Below are 23,830 nucleotides of genomic sequence, written 5' to 3'. Positions count from 1 at the left end.
GTGATTACGCGCGGGAGCGGCGTGTAGGGACACGCCGATTATCGGCCGGTCTATCTCAATTATTAAGACTTCATTACGATATCGCGAATCCGAGGCGCGAGGCGGCGCTTCGTAATTGCTTTTGATTTCAAACCCGGCGAGGTAAGACCGATTGCGCAAAGCCAAAGACCATAGGAGCGAATGCTTGATGGATTCTTGACTTAGCGTAACCTGAAGAAGTCCCAGTCGTTTTCTGCCATTTAAAGCGAACGAGTCGAATCGGTTTGACGCTAGATAGACTTCATTTTGTTCGATTAGCAAATTTCAAATCAATAATCCGCTTCGTTACTTTTACACTCATTTGATTTCTTAACTGATTGAAATGATGCTTCTTTCTGGCTTATATAAATCCGTAGGACTTCAAAAAAAAACAATTTTCTATATTTTTGTCACAGATCTAATGTGCCCATCAATGACACTCTTATAGATATATTGTTTTAATTGCTTTAAATATTTATCACTATTTTAATTTTTGATTATCCATCCCCAATCTTCATTAAATTTCTTAAACTAAAAAAATTCTTAACATATTTAAAAACCAATTAAGGGAAATAAATCTATTTTCGATCAAAACAGATCTTAGTGCTTAATCACTAATTGTAAAATTTGTTTTGATCGAAAATAAATTTATTTCTCTTAATTGATTTATTCTCGTTTAATACTTATAATTGTATTATAATTGTTTATATTTAAAAACTTATTCATAATTCGAGACATCACAACGTTTATGAAATCAAAGATATCTATAATGCTATAGAACATCTTAATGTACAAGATATGGATTTTACGTAATTATATGGCGTTATTTCTATAATTATATATATTTTTGTAATTTTTTTTATTTGTACTGAAGATGACCTAAATGTGAATTGAAATGTTTAATTTATCCATCTTAAATTAAAATTATTACACGAATAACTAGCGTCAGATTGTAATGTAATAACATCTTGATAATTTTAGAAAGAATATAAAAGAATGAGAAAAAAAATTTCAATGAATATCTAATGATGTGGAATTAGTCAATTTATCAGTCTAAAATTTAATCAATATTTTATCTAAAAACATTCTGCGTATTTCTAACATCTTTCCAGATTAAATGATTTGCTAAAAGTTTTGATGTCTACTTGATCTCACATCTTGAGGAAGGCAGCGTCGATGGATGGCTGCTGATTCTTCGCGCTTCTTGAAAGTCAAGTGGTTGAGAGACAACTTGATACTAGTATCCTGTCGGATAATTTGAGCATGGGCCGCCCACGAATAATACCTCTTATCGATCATCCAGTTCCGCGAACCAGCGTTCGTCGAGATATTCGAAGACGCCTTTATTCATAACTGGCGTTCGATAACTCAGCATTTCGTGCATGAAATAATTTAGGGGCGTGCATAATAAAAAGGTTCCGAAACATATTTGTTCCTGTCCTTAGAACTTTAGGTCATATCTTCAATCCACACTCTCATATATGATATAAATAATATACGAGAGTGTGAATTATATAAATCTCATATATGATATAAATACACTTATATATATACATAAGTTTAATCGTTATAAAATAGTCATAAAATAATAAAATAATCGTAAATTAATTATTGTGAGAAATAGTCTAACATAATAAAATCTACATAGATCGTGAATACAATTAAAGAGAGAAAAATGTATTAAAAAGAGAAATATGACAGAGACAAGATTAATCTCAACAAGATTATTATGATAAAAAATTATTATCTCATAGAAAGTTATTAAAAAGAAAATAAAAGAGAGATTAATGTTTCTCGAGTAGAAAATTGTTTGTTATGTCGAATAATCGTCATTCATTCAAAGAATATTCGGCGCGAAGCACTTCATCATCTCTCGCGACCGACGTCGTCAGGACTATACAATTCAATCCCGAACGGCACCCGTAATGATTCTGTCTCCATGGACTGGAACGGTGGGAGGAAGGGGAGGGGACTGACTCTCGCGGGTCTAGTTACCTCGGAGGTCACCAGGGCAGACTCAGTCAAGGAGAGAAGGGTTCGTTCAGTAGTTGCGAGCCGGCACGTCGACGACGAGAATCCCGACTCGTAAGGTCGTAAAACTATGGTGCGAGGGCAAGACAAAACCACCGTGACTGTGCGAGACCCGGTCCATGAAAAATAAGAGAGTTACGAGAAATGAGGTCTGCCAAAAGGGACTCAATCGCAACGATTCTAGCAAGATTTTTAATTATTCTATATCTTTATATATTAGAGTTCTATACATATATATTATTTATGTATAGAACTCTAATATAAATACATATATGTTATTTAGATGTATGGGCGAAGTTAGGATATTTGAAATAATTTTAGAGAATTTTCTGAGAATATTAAATATGACGGCTGAAATATTATAAACCATAGCATACTTTTGGAATGAATAATTATACAAAGCTATCCAAAGTTATATCATGCAAAAGCGTTTTTATTTTTCGTTATTACAAAAAACCGATAGTTAGTTCATTAGTAGTATTGAGATGAAAATGTATAACATTGAATACTGAAATATTTCTTATAAAGAATATATATCGATATATATTGGTATATCAATAAATTCTTCATTTACGATATTTTTGAGTAAATATATCAATAAAAAGAATTATTTTTAATGTCAAAACGATTTCGCCTCTATTGAAATGTTAAGATCGCCATGTATTCCTTGCAAAATGCAGTGGTAACATCCGGTATCTGCAATATTCTATATCCCGTACATTATTGATACCCGATGGAATCAAGAGACGTGAAGATCTGAGGAAGTGAGATGGCGAAGGGCAAATCAACCAAAAAGATCCATTCTCGAGTCAGTCCGAAGAGTGCTATGAGCGGGGGTGAACAAGGGAACGCGGTGACTGCGGGAGCAGACGGTGGGACGTAGGGAGGCCCTGGGAACAATGGGTCCGGTGTGCAGTCCGCGTCTCGGTTACATTCGGCCGTACCGCTTAGCACGTAACACGACACCCGAGGAGGCGCACGAGCGTACATATACACATTCTCGTATCACAAAACGCACACATAGACAAGGTATACACGCTTATACACGCAAGCGATGATACGTGGATGCATGAGAGTAAGCTTCGAGCGGGAAAGAGGAAGAGGCTGCTTATAAGAGGAAGGAGCCTAGCCCCGGAGGGTGAAACCAGCGTCGGGGGAATGAGGGAGGGATTAGGAGGCCTGGGGCTAATCGCCGTCCACTCTACGGACGTGCTGGACCACACACCGGCGCGTCCGTCCGCGGCCATTTCTCTTCTCATTCTCGTGAAATATCGCTGTCAAGGGCCCGAACTCTATTAGTCGAGTTCTGCGAGTATACTTGCCCGAGTACTTGCCTCGTGTATCGATTCGCCTGGATCGATCGTGATCCGAGATCTCGCGGATAGCAGGATCGTGTAGATGAGGATAGGGCGGAGCCGGTGATTTAGGCGGATCCCAAACATGGATCTCGATCGCGATTACGTGAGCGCAGCTTGGAAATCTTAAATGTACGAAAGTGTCAAGACTCCGCGTACCAATCTACAGCCTCGCGTAATTTAGATGTATTAACTTTTATTTTAATAATACATACAATTAGATCATTTATATCTTGCATTTCTTTGAAATATTAAGAGTACCAAGTTATGTACAATTTTTTTTATGATCTAAAATTTTGCTGGGTACAGAGCTGAAAAAATTTTATTGAAAACTCAAATTGATTGCTTATAAAATATCAAAATTTTTTTGCAGCATTGCTCATCATTTTTAATTTCCAACATAACTATTTTGATAGTCGAACAAAAATTATTTTCAGATTTGTAAGTTACCTAATCTAGCAAAATTTTAGATCTTTTAGCAAAATCATTCTTTCTACAAATCCTTTCTAAAATATGTAAAAATCATATTTAATAATTTTGATACAAGCTTGTAAAATTGATGAAAATTAACTTGGAACTCAAACGATTCATAGTAAATAGTGAATAATATATATTCAGTGTATAGTAAAGGATCAGAAAATTATCATGTGTACTAAAGTATTAAAAAATTACTAAATTATAATGTACACATATATTATAATACCACAGTTTACTTGAAAGTTATGCTCTGTATATTGATGCACGAATACATATTCTCCGATATAATTGTAACGAGGAACTAATTATGCGCTTGTTTCAGAATAGTAAAATTAAAATTTCGAAAGTATCAGACAAGCGAAGGGTAAAGGATGTAAATCCAAGGCGCGGAAGATGTTATGTACTACCACCATTCGCCTTCGGCGCGCTATCTCTTTTCGAAAATAACTTAATCACACAGGGTGTAGAAAAATCCAGAAATCAAATTACACTGTTCGTACACGGAGAGGAACAGGTAGGCAGTCTCCGTCGCACACAAGAGGGCTTACGCGCGCGCGTGTGTATGTGTGTGTGTGTGTGTGTGTGTGTGTGTGTGTGTGTATGCGTACGCAAAACGGAAATGACGTAGCGCGCCAGCAACGCGGTCTCCTGCATTAAGGCTCAGGCTGCAATTCACGGCGGAGTGTGCTAGCGTTGCGCCTCTCCCCGGCCTTGAATTATATCCTTAATGTTTTCATAAAGCTTCCTTATGTACAGACAATAAAAGCCCTAATTACAGTCGTTCGCTGGGCGAGAGAGCGGCCTCCGGGGCCGGCCGCCTATTACTATTCGCGCTATGCCGGGGCTTCCGTAATTGTTACACCGCGATAAATATTCCTCATCGATCTGACGAGTCTGCGTTTTCCCCTGTAATGGCGCGGTTACGGTCGAAACGTTCTAATTAGAGGCCACCGCCGTTACCCATTAAAATGTCCATGACGTTCTCGCGGCTACACCCCTCGAATACGAGCCGTTCAGAAAGAAAGAGAGAGAAAAATAGAGAGGGGGGAGGCAGGGAGGCAGGGAGGGAGGGAAGAGAGAGAGAGAGAGAGAGAGAGAGAGAGAGAGAGAGAGAAAGGAGAGAGAGACTAATTTATAAATAAGAAAGAAACATCCGGCACAATCGATCCAAATTTTTTTATAACCTACTGTCACAATGTTCGTGTTAAGACGAATTAAATCTATTACAAAAGTGATCGCCGATCGACAAAAAGATCTCATTTGCTCTTCCGCCAATTTGATTACAAATTTAGTATTAACTCTTACATTAACGATACGTAAATTTGTGTATAAATGAGGCTATTATTAACACTATCGCAGGGTTGGCCCATCTCAAAAAATCCCCTGGGTTTTGGGTTTTACCCACTTAAAAAAATCCGAAATTTGTGGGTTTTTTGGGATTTTATTAGGATTTATTAGGATTTATTAGGATTTTTATTAGGATTTTATTAGGATATTTTGTATAAAAAAAATAAATTTTTTAATCGGTAACACATAAATGGAACGTATTTATAAATATTTAATGAATATAGGTATGCTAAATTAAATAGAGTGATATAATTTTTTAACATATTATATCAATTTTAATATGTACAGGATGTACAAAAAGTCCTGAACCTCTTAAATATTTTTAAAAGTAACCATTTTTAAGAAAAATATTTAAAATAAAAGTTGTAGGGTTTAAAAAGATCTACTCATCATATCTGTTTGATCTTGGCAACACCACTTAAGATCAAAATGGATGTGAGATCATAGATCTTTTTAAACCTAACTTTTGTTTGAAACATTTTTCTCAAAATGCTCACTTTTTTAAATATTTAAGGAGTCTAGGATTTTTTACCCTCTCCTCTGTGTGTGTGTGTGTGTGTGTGTGTGTGTGTGTGTGTGTGTGTGTGTGTATAATATTTGGTAATAATTAAAACTGTAATATAATTTAAAAATATATATTATTTTAATGCATACTTGGTTTTATAAGTTTCCTTTCCATGAAAATTTGCTTGAAATTAAATCTAATTACAGTTAAATATCTATAAAATATGTAATATACACCACTTTTGGACTGATTTTTTTATTCTACTCGAATGCTTTTTATTATTTTATATAATATGTAGTATTATGTATGTAATTTTATATATGTAATGTCATTATTTCTTTCTTTATTTTCTACAGAAATAATTTTTTTTATATTTAAAAATTCATCATTATAATATTTTTATAATAAATTAGATAAATAAAGGTGTATAAGAATCAACCGTGGATCTTGATGCGTAAAGTACATTATATTTCAATCGTTGATAATATAAAAATTAATAATGTTATACATGTTTTAACTATATGATTGAGCCCTCTTCAAAAACAAAAACTTCTTACAAATTACTGTTATAATATTTTTACAAAATTTTTTTATAATTAATTTTATCTGAATATGTAATTAAATAATGATGAATGAAAAAATATGAATATGTAATTAAAAAATGATAAATGCGTAAATTAAATATTACGTGAAAAAAATAACAAATAATCAATTTTATTAAAAAAAAAATCCCAAAAAATTTAAAAATTTCTTCCAAAAAACCTAATAAAACTCCCCGTAAAACCCAATAGTTGAGATTTTTTAAAACGGGTTTTTTCCAACTCTCTTCAGAGTCATCAAAATCTATTCAATCTGTCCAATCTGTCAAAAGCTGAAATCACCAGCATGACAAATCTGAAATTATTCGAAAAATAGATTTATATATTTCGTTTAGCGAAAAATATAAAATTTATATTTCTCATCCCTCGATTTGAATTTTACGATGATTATACTTTATTTATTTATAATTATCAAATATAAATTTCGTGTCATTCATTGAAAATTATTGTTAAAAAGATTTGTTAAGTGAAAATGGATTGAAAAATATATTCAACATAAATGAGTTAAGAAATCCATATTCGGTCAAGGATTTTGGTGTTCAATATTATCATTCATTGAAAATTATTAAAAAGATTTGTTAAGTGAAAATGGATTGGGAAATATATTCAACATAAATGAGTTAAGAAATCCATGTTCGGTCAAGGTAGATTTTGGTGTTCAATAATATCTTTGTGTGAGTCCATTTTTATTTAATATTTGGTTACATCATCTGAAAAAGATATGTATTCTTTCTACACATATTAATTAGTGCAATTAAAATCTATAAATATTTTTTCATTAATCATCACATAGATATACCACACGGGATTCAAAAGAGAGATTCCAAAAATTCATGACTAAAATGATTTTTGCAATTAATTATTTAGAGTGATTTAAAGACGCAATGATTTATGAGAGCATCAGTTAATTGACATGCAATTTAATGCAATTTTGTGATATTACATACTCTAGCTTTATTCTAAAGTTGTATTTGAAAATCAATGAATCGATATAGTTCGCTTAAATTGGAAATTATAAAAAATTCACATAAAGATATTATTATTATTAGGCATCAAAACACGTCTCAAATATAGCCCTTTTCTCATTTATGTAAAAAGATTTAGTTAATGGAAGTGGACACTCAACATTTTTATTTAATTTGGAGAATTCCTTCGAAAATATCGACTTTGAATTATGCATCTATTATATAAGTTATTACTGTACTCGAAGGATTCCTCTTATCTTTAATTGACATAGAATCACACTAGTGTTAGAATTGGATAAGCTAGCCGACAGTTATAATTGAGAAAAAAACATTTCCTGGACGTAATAAGCAATAAGACGCTTTTTGTGTGTAATCTCATGTGCGTTGCATCCGCTTCTCCAATCGAGAAGAGAAAGAAATAGAAATTGATCTGTGGAGAGTTAATTGGAGCAAAACTGACGGCGTCGTGACGGCTTTTAGCAGTTAATAGCCGCATCCGTAATTTTCGAACGTATCAGTTTCTTGTTCTAAAGCCGCTCTGACAAGGAAATATGGTATATTCTCACATGCCTTAATGTTCCGTAATTTCTCTTGGAGCCCTTTTCTTAGCAACATCGTCTGAGGGCCCAGTTAGGTGCTACATGGGCATCGCGAAAGAGCCCTTTTCGGGAAATGAAATCAGCCATTCTTTCTCATACGAACCTCCTTAAGTCCTCGATCATCGCGTAGGGACGACAACGGCGTCTAGTAAAGTCTAACACTCTCAGAGAAGCCGTCCTTGCTGCTCATCTTTTGTGTTATTCTATCGCGTGAGCTTCAGTATAATTTAATTAGCGAGCCAATTACACACGAGCCGCGCCCTATTCGTCTCACGGCCATGAGTTTACGCTGATAATTCGCACATAATATTTGCACGCCGGTAGATTCCGTAAGCGCGTAAATAATAAAATTACGGCCGGCTATGGCATAAGAATGCAATCACTTATACGCGCCGCTGAGCCGATGTTAATTGAGAGAATCGCTACTGGTGATTATATCGCGCATAAAGATTATCCTCGATTAGTTACTTCGAATTAAAATCTTGGTCCCGATTTTCAACGAATATTCGAATGCGTGCAATAAAATTTAATTTTCTTAATTTAACGTTAGTTATATAACATGATGCAAACACTTAAATATCTCTTCAAATTTTCGCCTTAAAATTCAACATAACTTTGCGAGGAACATAATATATAATTAAAGTATTAGAGAATAGGTACAAAACGCATAATTATTATCTGATTTCAATTTAATGATAAAGTTAATTTACATGGTACTTCGTGCCCGATGATACTTTATGACTTCCCTTAATTGATCATCTTTTTGACACCTAGTCGATAAATTCCCCAAAATCGCGCGCGGTGCGCTCAAGCGAAATGGCTCGTGATATTAAAGTACAGGGAATTCCGAAGAGAGCCTGTTATTCTCCATCTACCCTGGGGCTGACATAGGGCATTAGGTAAGTGGTAGATAATAATAGGTTACACCCCGCTGATGGCCGAAGGTAGTTCATCGAATGCTGCGGTTTGGCTCATCTCGGTTCCTCTCGCACGCATCTCACGAGAACTATCAAGCTCCTTTGTGGAATGCTTTACCATTCTGATGATATTACATGATTCAAGAAACGGGAATTAGCTTAGAACGAATGAAAGACAATGTTTCGAGTATAATCGAATGGATAATTCATTTTAATCTAAAACTAAAAGTTGTAATAGTACTTTAATAGTACTTTAACACTTAAAAAAAACAGCTGCTTTTTGTAAGTTTTTTTTTTTCAATCATAAGACTGTCAATAAGGATTTTAAATCCATATATCTCTTTAAAGGTTAAAAAAGATTAATCTAAGTTCCCATTTCTTCGACCATAAAATTAACTTTTTATGAACGATTTTTTTAAAACAAGGAAATATCAATTAGTAGCTAAAGTCTATAATGTCTAAAAGAATTTCCTAATACTGTTTCTTAATAACGTATCTGAAAGTTGTTTGAGCTCACGGAACGATGTCTATGAAAAGGAGGTCGATTAAATTTAAAGAAAAAAAAAAGAGTGGAAATGAGGAAGCTACATTGGAATTATTGAGAGATTTATGACTAACAACTCCGCTCACAGTACCAACAGTGAGCAAGCTGTCGTCGCTCAGGATGACGCCAGACTTCGTAATGGCGAAACACGAAGAGAAGTGAAAAGCAAAACGCATGAAAAAGAAGGAAGCTAGTTCACGGGCACTGAATGTCTCTGCGAGCGACGTATCGCGTGAAGACTTCGAAAGAAAGAAATAAGGAGAAAGAAGAGGTGTGAGTTGAAGAAGTTTCGCGGATTCTTCCTTCGACATGGAATGCTGTTAAGGAAGAATATTAGATGAAAAAGAGGGGAAGAAAAGTGCAAAGAAAGGCAGAAGCCGCAGAAAGAGACACTAAAGAGAAGGAAATAAGAGAAAGGGTAACGCGAATTGGGGAGAGGCAAAGAAAAGAATTACAGAAAAGGAGAATGAGACGGAAGAGAGTCGAAAATAAAAAAGAGAGAGGAAATAGAGAAGACGATGGTAGAGAGCGAGGTGAAGCGAAGTGCGGCGAAGGGGGGCAAACGGGTAGAGAGCGAGTGTAACAGCGAAGAAATTAATAGCCATAAAATATGAATAGAAATTAGCAGGTTCGGGGTGGCGTGACGCGTTTGCTCGCTCATTTCCTTTCGGCGCGTTGAAAAACAACAAGACAACACAAAATACGGTCGAGCCTGTAATTTACCCGGCTGCCGCCGAGCGGGCCGACGCGCGATCGCCGCCGTGTCGAACGAGCGAGTGTGCGAGTGCGCGCACACTTATACGCACATACCCATACACGAGCGAACCCGCGCACAGAAAGGTACGAGAGAACGTTAACGCCCGAGAAGTCAGAGCTCTAGATGCGAGTAGAAACGCTCGTGCATGTATAGGGATGTGCGTACACGTGTACATGTGTGTACGAGAGACGAGAGTTTGTCGGTGGTGCTCGCAAGCTCGGGCCATCATCGTCGTCGCACAGTAGGTATGGTAGGTAATGATCCGGTAATGACCCTGACGCCTCGGATAGCCAGCCGATATATGGTGGAGTGTGCATATGCATGTGTATGTGCGAGTGTGTGCGAGTTTCTCTCCCTGCTCCGCCTCCTCCCTCCGTCTCTCTTACTGTTTCTTCTTCCCGCGGGTACCCCTGACCGGGCCTAAAGCCCCCGATGATGCACGGCGAGACCTTTGTTTTTGCGTTTTAAACGGCGGTTATTAGCTTCGTAGCAGCCACGGCCACTGATGCTGCCTCTCCACCTCCCGTGTCTTCTCTCGCCCTCTCCAGCTCCTTCCTCTTCTTCTTCTACTTCGTCTTCTACGGAGTCTTTTTCATCTTTGTTCATCGCCGTGCCCCGCGACTCGCTCTGTCCGTCTCCCTCTGGCACTTTGATAATGTGGCCCGCTAATGGGCCGGCAAGGAGACTGGCGGTATCGGTTGGAGGTGTCTGCATTGTCGGGGTTGATGTTGGTAGTTGTGTCGAGGAGATGGAGGAGAGAGGGAGAAAGACGGAGGGAAGGTGCGAGTTGAAAAAGAAGAGGTAGGCCGAGTGAGACGAAAAAGATAGAGAGACTTCGCGAGGAGAGGAGAGGAGAAGAGGAAGAAGAGAGCCAAAGCGGCAGCGGTAATGACAGGCCGTCCGCTCTCGAAGCTAATATAGATGAATGCCCTGCCCTCCTCTTGCCCTCCGGAACCGGGAGAACTTGGAATCGCTCTCTTTCTCCTATGTTACCATCCGTTTCTTTCTTCGAGGCGCTTCCACGGCGAGCCGCGAGCCCAAATGACCGGGCCGAGATGCGACTGACGCAGAACTGTGCGCGAGTAGCGACCAAAATATATCAGATACTCTGGCGAATGAATATCTCTTAGATACAATCATTAAAGCGTAACATATGATTGAAAATATAGATTAATCTATGTTCATGTTCGAAGCTTTCCTAAAGTTTAGTCCCAAAAATTCTACAAGGTTAGTAAATTTTAATACAAAGTTTCCTATTTCAATATATATGATGCTAAATGGTGTTTTCTATAATAATTCTGACAAGTTCAAGAAATACAAAAAGAAAGAAAGAAGTGAATACATATGTCAACACGTTTAGGATTTCTCTGAATATAATAAAATGAGATAACTGTGTCCAAGCCTAATACTCAATATAATAGTTTACCTGCTGTTTGCAATTACATGGATAATTAAATCACTGCACTCATATAAATATTGAAAATCTGTTATATTTTCAATCAATATTCAGAAATGTTTCCTATTTTGAATCTGATCACCAGTCAATGTTAGACTCAGCAAAAATCGCAACTTTAGACAAACTACAATATATTGGATAATACACTTTACAACAAATTCAAATATCATCGTTCCAAACAACTGAATAATAACTTCATATAATTTCAGTGTCTACTTTTCCCCATAGACCTTAACGACTTTGCCTAGTCCTGAATCATTAATCTATAACGTAAAACGGCGCTTCTCATCCGCCATCGCGCTTTTGCATAGGCAGCGCGATTTCGCGATCCTCGGCTGTCCGTGCTGATGTTTTTCACGACGTTGACGGCAATGCTGTGCCGTGAACACGTATACGAGGAGGAGACCGAACACACGTACGCGAGAAGAGAAGGCAGAGAAAAGGGAAAGAGGGAGTAAAAGAAAGAGGGCCGGAGGGGCATCTATCTATCAGCGCCGGCGTGAAGTGGGCGGGTGCATGCGCCGTATTGCTCCGTACGGCCGCTCTCTCATTAACTCCGGACGCCGCCGGAGCGGCGCATCCGTGTACGGCTAACGTGGAGGCGACTGCCGGCGTTCCTCATCGGGACGGAGGAGTCCGTTCGCGCTGGACCCTTTCGATCTTCGCAACCGTACGTGCTTATCTGGAGCGAGTACGGCAACGACCGGTGTCATCGGCTGATGGAGAACGCGAAGACGCGCGCAAGTTCTTTCAATGTCAGTAACTTCCGCCCAGAACGCCCGGTCTTATAATCTCTCTTCTCCAAAATTTCAAACGCGCTCTTTCAAAATTACCCTATTTAAAAATTTTTTTATTCCGATTTTTGTACGCTTAAATTTCGTTTTACATTCAAAGAAAAAGATGTAGTATAATGGTAATTATGTGAATGATACTATACAAGTTTCATATTATGTGAAATATACATAGTTGAATGAACTATTTTAGTTTAATTAACTGTAAAATAGTTTGTTCACTACACACACATACATAATATATAAAACCTGCATAGTGTTACTAGAGCTCCTCAGTAGGAATCTGGTCACTCAAGACAAATATGATCGCAACATTTGACTATATTATAGAGTATACATAGACTTCTGTAAACTTTATGTGACTCATTCTATATCCTTTGTAATACAGAGTTATATTTATCTCAGATATGAACAGATGGTGAACAATAAGCTATTGAATGTCCAGACTCTTGAGGATCTCTAGTTGTCACCTACGTGACACCACTTGTCTTTGTCTGAGTGCAATTCTACTATTCTCTTTGCATAAATAAAATGTTATTTTAATTAAATCTTATTATTAAGCCTAACATCTACAAGATTAAAATAATTGAAAATCACTCTTTTTTATGTAATTAAAGAAGACAGAATGGATAAATATTTTCGAGTAGTAGCGTTATATTTGCACAACATTGTCTCATCTCTAGATTTGTAGATTGCTCATATTTCTAACGCAGCATTATCTGGAGTTAACATACGTTGCATCGTATTACTATACGGCGCATTGCAATTTCAATAGCCAGAAAATATTGATCAATCCATGAATTTTTACAATCATCGCGCATCTTCGAAAATGTAAATCATCTTGATTCATAGATTGCTAAATATTCCTAATACTCGTATATCTTTTAGATATACATAATTTCGATATATATCTATAGATTACTAGACGACGTACTCAGAAGGTTTAACTGCTCATGGGTGTAAATGTATACACTTACAAATTACGCGTCTAAAAGGTTGCAGTGGTACGGATATAAATCTTTCCCATAAATACAGTTTTTATTTTTTTTAATATATGCAGAATAGCATAATTAATTTGAAATTTCTAAATTTTCATGTCTTTGCATGAATGAATGTTTATCAACAAACATTGCTATCTCGAATGGTGAGATGGAGGTCTAGGGAACTGATAAAGAACCCGCATCGAATCACGGGACCCCAAATTAGTTCCGCGATACCCGATCATTCGGAATGATTTTCGTCTATCGATAATTTTCTGATCAGCTATGCGCATGCTAGCACTAGCTATGAAGAGTTGCTTCAACTAACAAAGTTAGGATCCCAAGCGGACACACCCAGTGCCAAGAGCGACAGCGTTATCGGAGTAACCCTAAGAGATTTTATCAAACGACAGAGTCCCACGGTAATCTATCTCGAGCGAGGTTTACGAGCATATTTCCATGTATAGTAATTTCGAAAAATGAGGGGGGAGGGTGGCAGGAGGCATATAATTCTCGATAGCGGTCGGAACTCAACGACTTCGATGGCGATGTTCTTTTCAACGGAATGCAAAGCGGCGAATCGATCAACTTTTCGAGAGCTCGAGATAACGGACGAATCTTAGAATGATGGTGCAGAATTTAAACGGCCGTCTGTTAGGCAGGTGCTGATTTAGGGAGGATCGTGGTATGGTGATTCCAGGACGAGATCATGCTCGTGCAACCAAGATGCGGAGTCATTAAAATGCACACATAGCTCGTTGTTATTTGATTCGCCATGAAATCGTCTCGATGGAACGAAAGTAAGTATGCGTAAACAAATCGATTGTAAAGGCTATATATTTGGACATTCTTACATTCTTTACTGTGATTGGCCAACTTGCTTATTATCTACTACTACGTCTTATTGCCCTATATTTTTCTGTATGCTATGGACTTAGGACTGTCACACACATTTTCCGTAATAATAATCGTAAAACTACTTACTATAAGACTTAGCCAAATAGAATTGAAATTTTTTTTAGAATTCTTGACTGTGATTGATGACTAATACTTACGGTACATCTAACGGTTACTGTTACGAAAAGAATGTGCGGCGTAAATAGTTCGAAGATTATCCATTGTCAGATGAAAAAATAGCTTTGTTTCCATTGCCAGATGAAAAATTAGGACTGTGTTTCAAGACTAATAAATAGTTGGCGTGCAGTTTGTTTGAATTGAAAATTGTATGATTCATGCAAAAATTTTATTACACAACAAGACCCGTTTCATCTAGAATATAATTTTTTATTTATTTGTATCCTTTTTTATTTATTTGTATCAAAAATTAATTTGTTATGCAATGTATTCGTGAGCTACAAGTGGTACAATTAAGAAAGGAGTGTATGAAAAAAATAAGAAGAAAATAAAACTTAAAACATAAAATAAAACTTTTTCATATGAGACTTTACTTCCAAGAAAGTCGACTTTAAATATTCGCCAAGTAAGGATTTAATTGATGATTAGAAGTAAGTAGAACAGTAGAATTTATGAAAATATATCATTATTACTACTTTTTAATTATCAATTTTATTATATGAAATTAGGAAATTATTTACTAGAAATTTTTAAAAATTCAGAGATATCTATATATATATATAAGTATTCGAAAATATAGTAAATGTCACAATTCTATCACTTACGAATCCGAGGATACGGCGAAGAAAAAGATCATTTATGTTTGCAAAGTTCAGGAGCACGAGTTCCCTAAAATCTAGAATAATTGTAAGAAAAATAACGATCCCTAACTCCAGAGGTCTTAGGGACAAACCAAGAATTTTAGCATTCACAGAACCTGGAGACCATTACCATAAATTTATCGCGACCTTCGGTGTTTGCATCCTGCGATCCTTAGACCTGCGTTTTCCGCCGATCCTGCGATCCTTGGACCTGCATTTTCTCCCACGCACGCCTCCTTTTAATAAAGAAACGGCATAAATTCGCTTTGATATACGTTCAGGTCGGGTAGCACTCGTACATACATGAAAATATCGCGCGTATACGGCTCGATCCATCACGGAATTTCTTTCTGCTGCGCCACGCGCAGATCGTTCGAGCGGCGAGCATACAGCTCGCGAGTGGGAAGATCGCGCGCTTCAGCTATTAATAATCGTAAACGAGAAGTTCGCGTGTTTTTGCCGGACGCGCTTCGCGCAACTTAATTTTTTAATGATCAGCCCGGCGATGGGGCGCAGGGCACGGAGAATCGCCGGGGAGAATTGAAAAAAAAAAAAAGATATGCGAGACGATAATCCGATGTGCATACTTGACAATAAACGCAGCACTCGAGAAAAACCCATGGTGCTATAATAATATTCGCTCCAAGAGCGCGCAGCGGGACGACGGTGCTGAAATCGATCGGTAATTAAAAGCCACGTTATTTTTATCGTCCCCCCTTCGGTGCCATCCCAACTGGACCTCTTTTCGTTGCCGCTGGCCGGCTCGTAGGTTTTTCTCGGTCAATTGCCTCTTCGCACCATGGACTGACTTCTTCTCGCGGCGAGGCGGTTATCGGACCGTTCGGCCTCATTTAATAAGTAAGAACGACACGCCGGTAGCCGAGCGAGCATCGACGCGAGCAACGCCCACTAAATTGTTAACGGCGTCGACTTGCGGCGATCTCTCGGGGATCGCGATGCAGGGTTTTTATGCAAATCGACTCGTATATGTATACGGTGTGTCCGCAAATCGATAACGGACACCCAATAAAGTCGTCTCTTCCCTCCCTAATGCGAGCTTCTCGTTCTTCGCTCCGTGTTTCAGGATCGTTCTCCGTTACTTTGTTCTTGTATCCCTGCTATTTAATCTTGAATAAACGTTGTGTAATTCTTATGTACGTTTCTACCAATGTAGATTAACTTCAATCTTGGTTTAACTTGTTTTTTTTATCTTTATATATTCTTATCTTGCGAGTTCTAAAAATTAGAAAAAGATAAAGAATAAATTAAATCGAGATTTTAGTTTACATTGATAGAAAGGATATTAGATTATTAGAGAGATTTTTTGTATTAGGTTAATGTTCGCTTTATGTCATGTCTATTTAACTATGCATTTGTGACGAAAGTACATTGTTTGCAACAAAGTAAGAATTAAGAGATAGGAACTCAGATTTTTCAAAGTCTGTAGTCTGAAGTCTTGACAGAAAATCGTAAGAATTTAGGTTCCGTTTTTCGTTTTTGGAATACATACATTCTGAATTAAGCTATCATATTTAATAAACAAGTCTTAGACAATATATGCAGAAGAGAATTAATAATTGAAAATAAGGATAATACTTGATCCTGAATATCATTATAATATTAATCATCCGAATGATATATTGAGCCTCCTGACTGTTTGCTTTGAATTGCTTAAAGAAAGTATCAATAATATTGTACAAAATATTCGTATAATAATATTAATAAATTTAATTCAGAATTATTATTTTTTATAATATTAAACGAAATACGGAAATCCGTTGATTATTGTTAATTAAGTATCTGGGGATTGCTTAGGGTTTGTATACGTATTCGAACCAAATTTTGGTTCGAAATTATTCTATCGGACCGATTCTGAAGGAAAATTGAAACGTAGATTTAAATTATATAGTCGGCACGAACTTTCCGGACAACCCAATATATGTATTTAAGTTACTTAGTGTGTACGTTCTCCTGGAATAAGTTGTGGTCTTAGAATATTACTATAAACTACATCTCTTTCTCTTTTTTCTGCTTTTTCTCCCTTTTTCGAACGTTCTTATTTTTTATTTGTTCTTCTCATCATTTTAATGATCATGAAACCGTTCACATACCCGTCATGAAGTGAAGCACCTGCCTCGCGAGAAGCGAAACGCAATTAAATTGTTTATCCGATCGTAATGAGGCGATAATCGCGACACTTAAATGCCGTTTGGGTTTTCGATGCCGATCGAGAGGATCATTAATGATACGACGGAACGGTCGTGTTCAGCTGAGTTTCGCGGATTTTTCAGGGACCGACCGAAAAACACGATCACATTAATTGCGCGAATTACGAGCGGCGATGTTCCGAATTATGAGCTTAATTAATCGCAAAACGATCTTGCACGGGAGATAGGTGCCATGCCCAAATCGGGAGTTTTCGTGAAAGTGGCATCCAGCGGCCCAGCTGCGATCACGTGCAAATTGGAAGAGGCGTGACGAGAGTCCTGCCTCACTTAACGCGCGCTGCGTTCCTTAATATATTTCTGAGGATCGGTGGGCGGTGCGAGAGCACCAGACGGTTTTTCGTAAAATATGGTACCGAATCCGAGACCCCGCGACTGAAGCTCCTGCCTTCTCTCAGGGCGGACTAATCAATTTTTAAACGCAAGACTGTAGCAAGAAGCCGGGAAATTGAACACAAAATTCTCAATCTTGATACGGTGGCGTATAATTTACAACAATATGAGGAGAGATGCATCCGTGTCTTACGCTAATTTCAAATTATGTTAATTTTATATTAGTATACATATTACAATTAAATTGGAATTACAATAAATTGATTATCCATATTAATTTGTTTTAATGGTTTACATCTTATTATATAATTATATTTTATTTATTACATGTCTGTCTTTCTCAATTGTTTCTTTATACATTATGTTTACATTTTGAAATTACTTTTAAAGATTTTAGAATCCTCTAGAATCCTATAGAAAAGATTTTGCAATTTGAATTCTTTGATATATATATATATATTCCAAAATTTCTCTTTCCCTCTTTAAATCAAATCTTGAAGATCCGATTAGCACGATGAACAACAATTGATAATTGATTAATCGTATAATCATCTGTTAAAGGGATCTTAAAATGAAGAATTCCGACGATGTTACCAGAGATTATTGTTTTTCAAACGTACTGACATATCTTTATATACACACTAATATCTCACGCAATGTATGATACACACAGTATGTTCGTGTCAATTTTCGTATAACAAATTCGTCGTCTAAATAAAGTGTCTAACTCTAAGAACTCGACATTATTTGTTCATGCAAATTATGTGTTTGTAAATTACTATTTCGTAAGTATAAGTTACAAAACTTTCGTATCAAGCAAATGTTGTCACTACTTGAGACGCCATGTTACAATAAGAAACAGTAAAAAATATATCAATATCATTTCAAAATTTTTGGTCATTCTCAATATAAACTCCACTTCACAAACACGTATTAACGCGTATACTTTAATGGAAAAGGATTTTCGAATCTGTGAAAGAGAAAAAAAAGTATTTGTTATACAAAAATTATATGATTTAGTCGGTAATACAGACGGCTTTAGAATCCCCCTAACAACAGAACATCGACATCAAAGATGATCTTGCGATGACGGCGGCGCTGAACAAAAAGAGTTGACATGCATTCGCATATATATAAATATATATATATATATATATTTTTCTGTCACGTAAACACAGAGAGGAGAGAGAAAGAGAAAAGGAATGCATATATGAGCAGGTGCATCGTCATTCGTGCAGATAGATGATCATGGATAATTTGGAATCGGCCGCGTGCGCGTGCTCATTTCGGTGCCGATCTCACTTGCTTCGACGTTTAACGTTGTTGTAAATTTCCGCCTTGAACGCGAGAGATCTAAGCGATAATTTAGCCTGCGCCGTGTGCGATTAAGTGCCGACGTTCTAATGGGATATAATGATCGGCCGTGACGATCGAGAAGAGCCGCGTGTCGATAGGTCGGATCCTTGCGATGCGAAACGCGATGCAAGAAACAAGCCGGATGATCGCGTAAAAACTTGTCCCGGAAATATAAAATGGCGGAATACTAGTCGATTGAACGTGGCGTTTAATATTAGAAAGAGACAAAAGAAAATAAACAGGAAAATTCCTTGATTTACATACCAATATTAGAACGAGATTGTTAAAGTTTTTGAACCATCTTTGAATAATAATTTATACAATAGCATCTATGTTATTTTTTAAAAAAAGCTAAAAAAGTTATTCATTTTATTTATCTTTTTGATTTAGCTATTAAAAAAAATTAATATCTTTGGAGAGAAATAAATTATCTGTAGCAATTCTATATCTCGATTGGAATTATTTTTTATGTTATAAGAGCTACTATACTAAGTATTAGTATCTAAATAAGACAATAGTAATCAAATTGATCAAATAAATTCTTTATTAAAAAAAAAAACAAAATAAATATCTTTAATAATAAAGTATGTAATAATTAGAAGTAATAATTAAATAAATTTTTTGTGGTTATAAATCATTTTGAAAAGACTTTAATAAACAAAAATATTAGAAATCACGCAAAATAAAATACAATTTAAAAGCTGCTGCATAAAACTTTTATCTAAAACTGCAGCAGAATATGATAATTTCGCTGCATAAACCATTATAAGATTTATTTGTTGTTTTGTTTTTTGCATTTCAGGACGTATTTACAACCACAATTTTTTTGTTGATATTAGCTTTTTTGACTAATTTTTTAATTTTTAACTGATGTACAGACATCTTTAAAAACTAATAATTACTAATAATAAAGATTAATAATTAATTAACCTTTATCGCACATTGGGATACCCTTCGTCGTTCGTAATTTCTTTCGAGCGTTTTTCGAGAGCAATTAATTCGTTCGTAGATCCGAGGATGATTCGCGTGAGAAAAAATCGAGGAAATTGTCGGCTGGATAACGTATGCGCTGACACTCTAATCGCGTTTTAATTAACCCCTTCCAGTAGGACGTCGGCGCCGTGCCGACACGGGAGTTATAGATATTTCATTCGAAAATATAGGTTTTAATTTAGCGGCCGCTCGATCAACGTCCGGCCGTTATAAATGGACGCTATGATTGCTCGTTACACCGCTATGCAGAAAAGCATTCGCCGGGACCGGACGGTTTGGAACTCCCTGGCGAAGAGAGACGGTTGCGGCGCAGACAGATTAGCTGCTAGGCCAGCTGAGATATATTTTAATCGAGTTTCGTGAATTATTATTATTCGATCAGTTATCGATATAACGCGAATTTCAAATCTTCCTTAATTAAATCCCTTTTTTTTAATCTTGAATTCTGAATATGGAATTGAGAAAGTATTACTGTCTTTTCTACAAGAACTCGAACTTACCGATCGAAGTCTGTGAGTCTTGATGAGTCCCTGAAACCCTTGGCGAACGGATTACTATCGATCTTCAATCTCGTTATCTGCAAGAAACATACTCCTTCATCAAGTTTGATTATATTTTTTTCAAGATTTTAAATAATATTTAAAATTTTTTAAATGTGGAGAAAAAGATTTTATATTATAAGAAAAGAAATACTTTATTATTACGAAATACTTTATTATAAATCTTAATCTGAAATTGCTGCTAATTATAATATTTTGCATAATAAACTTGAAAACTTTGTAAAGCAATTGAAATATATATATAAGAATATGAAGGTCAAAATAAAAAGATTGTTACATACTGTTGATTGACGAAAACTTAGGTCCATATTCATAGTCGATTCTTATATTTAAAACAATATCTTAATACAATCTTGAGACGTCATAGCTAATCACAGAACCGTATTAATATCTTAAGATATTAATTATGATTAATTATGATATTAATAAATTATAATATATATTAGTTTTAAAATAAGAACAGACTATGAATATCAGCTTTAATATAGTAACGATAATATAGAAACGTATCATATTATTGTTTTCTTTTGAGAGTGAATACATGTTTACGTTTATAACATCCTTATGAGCTTGTTGTTTAGACTTCATATTCCTTTTTATTTTATTGTTACATGATTAAAAATTTTTAATAAATAAAAAATGAAAGAGACTGTCACTTCTGTGTGTCTAACATAGGATGCGTTCCGATATTCACTGCCAGTGCTGAAAATTTATAGCGCACGTAACGTATACTGTATAGTTTCAGCACTGGCAGTGAATATCGCACCCACGATGAACAGAAGATCTTTCTTTTTAACGCGGCTGTGTCATTTTTAATCCATTTGATAGTTCTTTTTTTTTTAATTAATTTGAAATTCCACGTGGAGTTTTATATTTTTGTGACTTTTCATAAATAATGATTATAATTAATTACAAATAATTTTATTTTTATGGTGACCTTCCTTGTAATCATCCAATAAAAATTCAGATTTATCTCGAATCGAGAATAGATTAATCATGTAACGCGATTTTAATGTTAAGCAATACGAAAAAAAATCGCAGGTCTTAAAAACTAATACGAAAATCATAACCTCAATCTCGCGATGCAAATATTCAACGATCTATTCGAATAGTTTGTGTTCGTTGCGAATTAACGTTGCACTGTATAATCGACTGTGTATTTGACGAATCTGGACTCACCAGCTGATTCTGATACGCCGTGACAGCGGTGAAAATGGCCTCCGGAAAGATAAACGTCTTATGCTCTTCCTTTTGAAGGTCGGTGATATGCAAGCTGCTATCGTCAGTGTGTCGACAACGAATCAAGTGTATCCTCGGTTGATACCTGTGCATTGAATTCAGTACAATCTGCAACAACGAAAAGATCTGCCGTTTGATTATTGCTCCTCCCGACGGGATTAAACGCGAAAAATTGATTTCGCGTTCTTTCCTTCAATGAATTCCATGAACGGAATTGCACGGCTTGCATCGCGATAACAATAACAATAAAATATGATTATCACTACGATCGGCGACGATATTCCGCGCGAACGCACGCCTTAAGTCGCCGATTATCATAAGTTACTGTAATTATTTAGTTTATATGTCTCCATACTTAATATATTTCGTGTTCAAAAGTGAAACGCTGGGCTCCAGTTATCACAAGTAGATTATCAATGGAAGATAAGACGTCTCTACCTTATTCGCCTGACTTTACATTTCTAGAAATGGGTCACAGCGGTCCATAGTGTAATCTTCCTAATGGACACGAGAGATAATAAATACAGAGAAAACTTATATATAACGACGTAGCAACATGGAGTATTCACTATCGTTTAAGCCCGATTCGCTCAGTTAACGAAAATTCGTTTCGAGCTAAACTTTAGCAAAATCTATTTAAAATTAAGCTAAAACAACATCTTATCTGTATCATGTATACGAGAGAAAATGGTTGCAATTATTATAATTCATAGTCATTTTTAATGTCAACTACACTATATTTTTTGATAAAACTAAAATATAATCATTATTGCTAACATTATTAGCAATAATAATTTATACAAAATTTAAAGAAGTAAAAGTTGAATCAATAAATTCCAAAATGAAACGATCCAAGATTGTATGAATCTTAAAAAAAATTGGAGTTGGATGTTTAAAGATTTAAAATCTGAAATTATTATTTTTTGAAATTTTAAAAATTTATGCGATATTAAGTATTAAATATAGTAAGATTAAAAATGGAGCTCTAATTAAGGATCATAATTATTTTATGATGCAATTATATAATCACAAGTACCGAATATTTTTTTCTCAGTGTAGCAAAAACTTATGATTCAGAAAATTCTCTTAATTCTCCATATTAGACAAATAGAAATGAAAGCGATCGCGTCTCGTTTTTGCGCAAGTTTTTCTCGAAGACTGATGTGTCATTTGGAAAAGTCGCGCAGATAGGTGGGTTAAAGTTCAAGTGAGATTTCCAAGAGAAAGAGAGGGGGAGAAAGAGAGGGAGGAGAGGGAGAGAGAGAGAGAGAGAGGAGGGGGGGGGGCTCTGTCGCAGGTAGATACCGTAGATAGCGCACGGCGCTACAACCGGGGCGAAGTCTCGTATCGATTTCCTGTCCGAAACAATGTGGCGCGACGAAACAAATTCCCCGCGACGGTATCATGTAACGCGCGAGCAACCGCGCGCGCATCGCGTTTCGCGTTACCTCCGCCTTGCCATTTTCGAGGGCAATCCGCGCGACGGGACATACGAAGTTGATTAGAATCGGGGGTTTGGATTAAAATTAACTCCTGAGAGGGAAAAGATAGAGAGAGAGAGACGAAGAGAGTAATTAGACATTGAAGATTAAACGTGATACTCGCATCTTGTGAATCGCAAGAATATCCAAATTACGCTTTCGAGTAAATTACACAAAGTAAAGCAGCCTTTAGACGATCAATATTATTGTTGCACAATATTCATCTGGAAATTCAATATAGCCTCCACACTCCCTGTAGAAATTTCATGTATTTTTAACTTTTTTAGCAGCAATTATTGGACAGTTGCATTAACTCTGTCTGTAACCGAAACTATATTGTTGTTAAGATCCCATTCAAGATGTAACTCTTTGCCTGTAGTTACTACGCATAAAAAATGTGCAAAATGAATCCATTTATTGAAGAAAAACAAGACAATAAATGGACTATGACAATAACTGAGCAGATGTTTATACACTGAAAGAAATTTTGTTATAAGGAACAAATCAAGGGAAAGTCACATTTGTTAAAAATGTCATATTTGTTAAAAAACTGATCTATTTGTTACGATTGCAAATTAATTTGTCAA

General features: G+C 36.0%; 1 protein-coding gene across 1 annotated transcript in view; it reads right to left on the bottom strand.

Annotated features, from left to right (window-relative positions):
• LOC108689650 (T-box transcription factor TBX20-like) overlaps positions 1-23,830 on the bottom strand; it is a 71,355-nt gene that overhangs the window by 1,815 nt on the left and 45,710 nt on the right. The window contains exons 4-5 of the mRNA XM_018196507.1: positions 21,703-21,870; positions 20,464-20,540 (exon numbers count right to left, since the gene is read on the bottom strand). Coding sequence (XP_018051996.1) covers positions 20,464-20,540; positions 21,703-21,870 — 245 coding nt within the window. The remainder of the gene's footprint in view (positions 1-20,463; positions 20,541-21,702; positions 21,871-23,830) is intronic.

This window comes from Atta colombica, unplaced genomic scaffold, assembly GCF_001594045.1.
Source record: "Atta colombica isolate Treedump-2 unplaced genomic scaffold, Acol1.0 scaffold274, whole genome shotgun sequence".
NCBI classification, from domain to species: Eukaryota; Metazoa; Arthropoda; class Insecta; order Hymenoptera; family Formicidae; genus Atta; species Atta colombica.
This window is presented reverse-complemented; position numbering and strand designations above follow the sequence as displayed.